Source organism: Mesitornis unicolor, unplaced genomic scaffold, assembly GCF_000695765.1.
Source record: "Mesitornis unicolor isolate BGI_N332 unplaced genomic scaffold, ASM69576v1 scaffold25816, whole genome shotgun sequence".
NCBI classification, from domain to species: domain Eukaryota; kingdom Metazoa; phylum Chordata; class Aves; order Mesitornithiformes; family Mesitornithidae; genus Mesitornis; species Mesitornis unicolor.
Window position 1 is genome coordinate 128,431 of NW_010192049.1, and position 8,591 is coordinate 137,021.

An 8,591-nucleotide genomic window follows, 5' to 3' on the forward strand; every position below is an offset into this window, starting at 1 on the left:
CGCGACTGTGACCAGCACAAGATCCCTTGGAAGACACTTGAGCAAGCTCAGTCCACGCGGCTGGTGGTGGTGATGGTATAAAATGCCCCATCTTTGTGTCTTGCTGTGTTCCCGATGGCAGGAAGGAATCGCCACGAGGAGCCTGGAGGAGAGTTGGGTGTTGGTTGGAAAAGTCCGGGCAGAAGTACATCCTCCCAGAGCTGCTTCAGTTTATACACAGACAGCTCTGCATGCAGAAGTGGGAAGTAAATGCTGTGGAGTTTGTATTAATTACACAGATTTCTGTGTGATGAAAGACAAAGGAAAAACTGCTGTGAAAGTTAAGAAGACCTTGGATGCATTCCTTGGACCAGAAAGGGCAGAGTCTGTGGTCCTCGAGCATCACGTCCGGGAGGCCCAGCCAGCGCTCTTTGGCGCTTTGCAGGTGTGAATATCGACCACTTCCAGGCAGTCCTGGCAGCGCACAGCACAACACCAGTGGAATTTGCACTCACATTTCGTCATCCTGCTGACGCGGGAGGTGTCATAGCCTCTGCCGCAGCACATCACTTCGCAGCTGTCCATGCCGCGGGAGGTTTGGTTACAGACCCGACCCGCTGTCCCCAGGGACCCTGCAAAGGAAACAGTGAAGGTCGGGAGGTGGATTTTAAGGAAGGACAGGAGCATATGAAAATAGGTACAGGAATCATCGTTTGCAATGTGTTTGATCCTTCAACATCACATCACCAGAGATTCAATATCAAGTCACAGAAATAAGGTAACCTGCTCTCAAACTTATCCTGGAAATCAGCTTTGGAGATAAGAAGTAGTAACATGGACACAATACTTCAAGGCTCTGCCCCATTCTGTTAGTACCATCGTGCTTTGCTTCACCTTTCCATAGCACCTCTTGAGCATATACCCTCCCCAAACAGCTGTGCAGCCCCCTCCTGCCCCATGCATCCAGTCCCCCAGGGCTGTGTGCCATGTGGCAACCAAGCGAAGACCTACTGAGCCACCAGAGAGGGAAAAGGCGGAGGGAGGAGAGGATGCACTGAATGGAGCCAGAGCTGCACCTGCACCCTGATAAATCCCGGATCTCCTCAGGGTCCGAGCCTGCTCACACTGCTGCCCATGGAGCAGCGCTCTGCATAGCATCCTTGGGGAGGCAGCTGGAGAGCACTTTAAAGTCTCTGCTATTTGGGGTAGCACCTCATGTTGATGTGAAAACCTTGATGTAGGCAGGGACCAGGGCTCAGGATTCAGAGCTATGCAGCTCGCCTGTTGTCCTGTAGGAAGCTGGTGGCAGAAAGCAACCCAAACCCTGCTCCTGGCCACCGTGTCCTCTTCCATTCACGATGCTGTGCAAACAGCAGAGACACTGGAACACAAGTGCTGGGGCTTGTGTCAGCCCACAGCAACATTCAGCCCATCCCAGACGGTGCAAAATACAACCGAGGAACCACCTTTGCAGGGGCTTGCCCTGCCCTCTCTGCTCAGACCACAAAAAAGGCACAAAGGCCAAGCTTGTGACTTGTATGATTAACATCCTGTGTTAGGAATTTGGTGTGAATTCCTGCATGGGCTCCCTTTCACTCCCGTCTGACTTCTCTCTGCTGTGTGCTGCTTTACCTCGCTGATAGGACCTAGTCCCAAAGTCCCAGAGTGCCTGGGCTGCGTAACGCAGCACACCCAGGACAAAAACCTCTAACAACCTCAATTTGGGTTGGATTTCAAACTGCTCAGTGTTTTGCTCTCTGTGCGTGGTTCGTGTGAAATGAGAACACTCAATGGCCTTTGCTGTCCCACCATTTTGTGGTGGCCGCCCAGGCGTCCCTTCTCCAAACCAAACCTGCTCTCCAGCTCAGTGTGTCCCCGACCGGGAGCAGAGCAGGGCCACCTGGTTCTTGGGGGTGCAGGCAGACCCCACGGCCCCCTCCATGCGAGGCCAGGCACGGGGCATCACGCCCAGCTGTGACGAGGTGCCCAGGAAGGTCTGGCTGCATTCCTTAGCTGAGGCACGTGTCAGATTCCAGCTCCAAAGTTCCCATTTCCAGATGTTTGGGGAGACCTCACAACAGCGAAGGAGAACCTGACTGGGATGCACCCACTGGCTTCAAAATCAAAATTATTTCACCCACTATCAGGCAGTCAGAAGCCGGTATCATCTGATACTGCCCACAACACAGCTTCCAACATTTACTACACCACTAGGAGAGGAGACTAAATTATCCACATAACGTGAGAAAAGAGGAAACAGGCTCGTGTAAAGGCTTAGTTTCTGAGCAAAACCAATGCTTTTTTAAAGCTCAAACAGCATCTTCAGCATCTCTGTGGTTTCTCTCATGAGAAAGAAAATGAGCGATACCTGACTGCGAGCAGCCAGCCGAAGTACCACACTCCTAGGCAGGCATTCATGTACCCAGGTGATGGAGACAGCAGAGGACACGAAATAAAATGAGGCAGAGTCTTCTGAGCTTTGCCTGCTACCTGTAATGCACCTCCCATCGCTGAAGCAGCAGGGGTATGTTCTAACTTGTAAAAAGTGTTCGTGCAACCTCTTTGTTTTTATTTTAACTGCTGGAATTGCCATGCCGACACACAACATTGTACCTGCCAAAACATCCACACATTGTAATACTGCCAACTTTACAGCCCATACATCAAGCCTTTTGTTCTTGGTTTGCACAGTTGTTGTCTTAAGCAAACGTATGGTAAATCGAAAAATATTTGTCCCATTCCTAAAGCACTACAATGTATTTATTCCTTTATAATGTGAGATTTTTCCTTCTATTTCTATTGATTAAAAATCTGGCTTCAAGAAAAAAAGTTCATTACTTGACTTTCACCTAAAGAAAAAAAAAGCAGCAAAACAATTAACTGGTTTCCACACAAGCACCTGGGAATTAAAAAAAAAAGGAATTATTCACAGAAAAGTATCTCTGAAGCTATTTTTCAAACCAAGAAATATCCATGTGTTTCCTGTACAACCCCTGGGTACAGCAGGGCCCAGAGACCAGGCAGTGCAGGCTGGAGGAAGCCTTGTTCAGAGAAGCTGGGATTTCCCAGGCTGGCAATGAAGAGACAGTGACACACTGATAAAAACAGCTTATATAGAGTCAGTTTAGAGCAAGTCTGTGTCTCACTTGCCTTTCCACAGCCACTGACAGCTGCCGTAACCTCCCAGCTCCCTCTTGGGGCAATTGCACTGCTCCCCTGCAGGACCACGCTTGGAGCAGAGCTGCCCCGAAGGAAGTCATTGTGAGCCCCACTGTCAGCTTGCATGGGGCTGGGCCTGCACCCAATGTGTTTGCAATGTATAAACTGGGGGATATGCGCCAAGAAGTCACACAGGGACTGAGCATACGCAGCTAACCTCAGTGAGAAGTTTCTGATGTAGATCAGGACTGGTTTCCCTCCATGCGTTACACACCTCGAGCACTAACACATCTTGCCCAACACCAATACTTTGCAGGCTACAATTTAATTTCACATTTTAATTTCACCCCAGACTTGGCCTCATTCATCTCAGAAATGCAGTAAATGGCTTATGTGGGGCAGCAGGGGAAATAAACTAACATAAAAATAATCCCTGAAGGACCCAAAGCAGCTCACCCTGGGCATACGGTTTTGTCACCCCATGCACAGCTCCAGGGGGGTGGCCGTAGCACTGCACGTGCATCTCCACAGTGCTTTCCACCAGGAGACCAGGTGTGGAGGGGCCTCAGACCCAGACACAGCACCCTGTCTGCCTGCTGGGGACACAGAAGATGGCACAAGAGACCACTATCTGGGTACATTACCTCCACCCCATGCCCATGCACAGGCAGAGGCAGTGATGCTGGCTTTGACAGCACCCAAACTGGGACCATGTGAGGCAGAAATCTACGGATGACTTGAAGCACATGGCACACGAGTTTGCAGTAGGTCCTAAGGGACTGCTGCAGCAGCTCAAGACCATCTACACATAGCCATGTCCTGCCTCTGCTCCACCACCTCCTCCACATGGCCAAACCATGCTACCGGAACAGCTGTGAACAGTCAACACAGGCTCACCAACACCATCCTGACACTCACCCACCACCTCCACCTTGGTGTCCATGCTTGGGGACGCAACCTCCCTGCTGATACGCACCACCTCAGCACACGGAGCTGAGCTCAGCTTGCTCTACACACTTTGGTGGTGGTCTGAAGGAAGAGGCTTCACTCAAACACTGGCTCCATTTTTTTGGTAGCTTTGTACAAATTAATTTTTAGTAAACCTGTTCTAAAATATTTTCTTTTGCAGGAAGGCATCACACTGCTTTAATTGTCTCCATGAACAACAGCCTGTAACAGAGGCTTGGGCAGCTGTGGGGATGCCCACACTATGGCTGTTCACATGGTTATTCCTAAAGCGGTCTCTGCTTTGTCTGCTCTGTCCACTGGTACATTCAAAACATGCATGGGTGGTCAAATCACAATCTTTCAAAACTTAAAATGCTTCTGACAAGCAGCAGACAAGCAAGAGGGTTTTTCAGAGCATTTTGGAGGTGAAGTTACGCATTCAGGGTAAGAGAGAACATGTGACCGTGGGACTGCCACGTGTGTAGCTGTCACTTTAGTTTCCTTCACAGCACTGTCACTTCTAACAGGTCTCTCCCTGTGTAGTCCTGTATGTGCTTGCATTGGTTTGGGAGCTGGAAATTTATAATAATATAAGGGAAGATCATGAAAAGTGTGGTAAAATTTGTAAGTTCATGACAAGATTTTCAAAAGCTCCCTGAGATATCCTACCTCTGTTTCTATGAAATTACAAGTATAAAATTTTGAGTAAAAAAATACTTCATGATCCATGTGAGCAGTTAAGTGAATACTTCTGAAAATCTTCTAAAGATTCTTTTAAGAGTCTAAGATTCTCTTCTAAATCTAAAGATTCTCAAGATTCTCTTCTTCTAAGATCCTTTTCTAAAAGTAATGAAATCTTAATGGTAGATAAGAGGTGGTCAGGTTATTACATTCTCTTGCTATTGAGTTGCTATTAGTGTTTTCCATGTTCTCTTTCTCCCAGAATCAATCTTTCCTCTTTTCCTTCCAGGAAAACAGTAGTAACAACATGTTTTTCACTTTGTAGGTGCGATTCATGTAGGTAGGTCCAGCTGCCTCCCCAGTCAGATTGCCAGACCCAGTGGGGTGGGTTCAGACCTAGCACCAAAGAGAAGAGCCACCACTGAAACCCCCAGCAGTAGCAGATGAGATCCATAGTTTTTTTGGATAGGCTGCTGCTGATAAAACTCCTGAGCACCTTTGACTTACTGGTTCATCCGTGTTAACACACAGAGGACACTGGCTTTGCCATTTTACAGTTTAAGAAGCTGTCTCCTGGTCAAGTTGCGACACTTCATAAGGTTTGCTCTGCGAATCCTCCCTTCAGTCCCAATACTAACCAACCTCCACATAGACTTTATTTTTTCCCCTGAAGCACTAAATTGCTTGAATTCCCCAGAGAACGAAAGGCAGAATGCTATTACAGCACATACTAAAGCACTGTGGCATTACATGCAGCTGATGCTGACATGCTCCCCACCTATTTCCAAACTCACACTCCCATAAACTCATGTCATCTCCAGCCATTTACCAGGGCTGACACTGCAGAGCGTTCAACAGGGCAAACCAAAGATAATCAAGAAAAAATCCTGGTCAGCTGCCAAAATGACCTCTTTCAAAGCCAGACCAGATTTTGTTCACCTGATTCTTTCTTTGCGAGCAGCAGGGCATCTTCCCAGAATCACAGAACCATTACCGTTGGAAGAGACCTCTAAGATCATCAAGTCCAACTGTCAACCCAGCACCACCATGCCCACTAAACCACGTCCTGAAGTGTCACATCCACGTGTTTCTTGAACACCTCCAGGGATGGGGACTCCACCACCTCCCTGGGCAGCCTGTTCCCGTGTTTGACGACCCTCTCAGTAAAGAACTTCCTCCTGCTCTTCCAGTAACTAAATTTTTCCTAATATTCAATCTAAACCTCCCCTGGGTCAACTTGAAGCTATTTCCTCTTGTCCTGCCACTGGTTACATGGAAGAAGAGACCAACACCCACCCTTCTACACCTTCCTTTCATCTTGCACCCCATTAAATGTTTATTGCAGACTGCCAAAAATGTGCTCTTCCAAACAGCCACATTCTCTGAATTCTGGGCAGCAAGGAAACACCGCCTCATCTTATCACAGCTTTATCTTGAGCTGAGCCAAAGCACACATCAGACTCTGCCATCTCTGGTCAGGTTTGACAGGATGAAGCAAGTGCACGTAACACTGTGGTGAAAAATGCCTGCTCTCCTCCATGATAACAAGACTGACAGATGAGATTAGGCTTAGTACAAAGAGATTATTAAACAACTTTTTTACATATAAGTGGGTCACGTACAGGCTCTTCTCTGAAGGGGAAAGGAATAACGGGTTTCACAATGAACCAGGCAACCTCAAGAAATTAAGTTTTGAATAACCTGCCAAGTCAGCCTCTGCACAATGCCACAATATGCCCATACATTCACTTGGATGACAGTACTGCACTTTCCAGTATCAATCACTATCCAAGTAACAATATGTGCTTGTGCAGGTAATAAGCACCACCTGCTAAAGCCATAAATAACATTTTAAATTACCTTGACTACTCAACTAACCAGAAACACTATACAATGTAGGTGTACTGGATGAAATTCTGGGTTCACTGAAGTCAACAGTACATGATCAGGATTTCACATATTGTTCTTATTTAAGTACAGTTGTTTTGCAATGCTTATTCCAAGTAAACTTGGATTGTAAATATGCAGCGGTGCCAAAAAGAGTTGAGTTGCATTGCTATCCAGATACTTAGGGATAAGTCATACTGGGTGCAATCTGGTACGTTATAGAATCTATTAATTAGTTCCACAACATCTTTCATACATTACTCAGCCTGTCTCTCTTTCCCAAACTTTTGGTTTTCTAGTTGCTAGCTTTTAATTACCACATCAGGAGATACCATACATGGATCAAGGACCATTAGCAGGACTCCTGGTGCTTGGCAATGCCTTGAATCCTGTAACACTGCTAAGCACGCCTCTACTGAAATCTCCAAAAGCAGAAAAATTCAGTGTTAATGGCAGCCCTGAAACTTTACCTCTTCCCACTGGGGCTGGCAGGACTCTTCAGAAAATGTGATGGTTTTAGAAGAAGTCTCCACTGCCGCGTAAAGAGGAACAGACAGCTGTGTCACTTGATGCAGTGTGCTGTGCCCCTCCGGCCTCTGTTCTTTCACCCTGTGTGGTACCACAGGGACATCACGGGATGGGGCGCTGCTGTAGTTGCATCTGGCAACGCTGGAGTGAGCTGTGCGATACAATGTGGATGCAGCTGTGTACGGTATGGGCCTGCCTCCAGGGCATAACTCAAACTTGCTTTGAAAGCAGCTTTTGTCAAAACATCTTCCTACCTGTTTCCTGCTGGCTACATGCATGGATTTATATATATATGTATACACACAGTCAATAAGAATGGTAATTTTTGACATTCAAAGTACAAATGTCCAAAATGAAACCATTTCTGTGTAACAATAGACACTTACCTACATCCCTGTCCCTGATACAGTAGTCTGGAGAGCTTTCAAAGTATACTAAGTCATTCTTAGTTGGCTTCTTAAATCTCTTATTGGCCACAGTGAAACCCGTGCCATCTTGGTTCATGACCACCTGAATCGCTCCGTTGTATTTCTTCCACAGATAATCTCCTGTTCTCCTGAAGTCTGCCATGGCCAGCCAGCAGGTCCTTAGAGTGCACGATCCACTCACACCATGACACTTGCACTCCTGCTTCAAAAACCGCTTCACGGCCTGTTTAGAAATGCAGTAAAACACACACAGGTAAAACAAACAGGAATTTATGTTTCCAGACCTTTCCCACACAGGCTGTTGTGCCAGGCTTGCAGTGTGCCTCCAAATCACGGTCTGTAGTGACACCCACTGGTAGCATCTAGTCATCCCCACATGGCTGGTCTGCTCTGGTTGCTTGACTCAACCCCACAGGTCCTTGGGCCGGTGGACTTACCCTTCCTGCTCTCACCAGTCACCCTCAGGATCCAGATGGGCCATAGTGCTGGGACACAGACTGGGCAGGAGGAAACCGTCTGGGAAAGGGACTGAATCAGCCCCTTGGTAGGCGAGGGTACCCCATTCCCCACCGCTTCAGAGGAAGCATCTCCATGCTGACTCTCTCCAGCTCACCTTCACGAAGCTGCCTTTTTGCCTTGAACTGTGTTTCAAATATTGCCAAGAAATTCACAGGTATCTCATATTGAAATGTTTTTGCAGAGACTGTGCAAGGTGGTGTACCTGGGCTAGGTGTCTGGTCTACACAAAAATTTTAAAATATGGTATAAACCTTTAACAAACATTTTAGAGTAAGATCTTCCTTAGCTTGCACTGGAGAGATCACCTTCATCACTAATTTAATGTCTGGATAGCATTAAACCATCTCAGACATGTAAGCTCTTGTGTGACATTGGAGAACAACAGATGGGTTCGTATGCAATAAATAATTCATTCCTAATTCTTATTACATGGATATTTGACCTATATATATATATATATAT

The 8,591-nt window shown here is 46.9% G+C and overlaps 1 protein-coding gene across 1 annotated transcript; it reads right to left on the bottom strand.

Moving 5' to 3' along the window:
• Nucleotides 1-381: 381 nt before the first annotated feature.
• WNT2 (wingless-type MMTV integration site family member 2) lies at nucleotides 382-7,833 on the bottom strand (the record flags this gene model as incomplete). The annotated part of the gene is made up of 2 exons (XM_010186953.1): nucleotides 382-611; nucleotides 7,569-7,833. Coding segments are annotated over 2 exons (495 nt in total), but the record flags the coding sequence as incomplete, so codon positions are not given.
• Nucleotides 7,834-8,591: the final 758 nt, after the last annotated feature.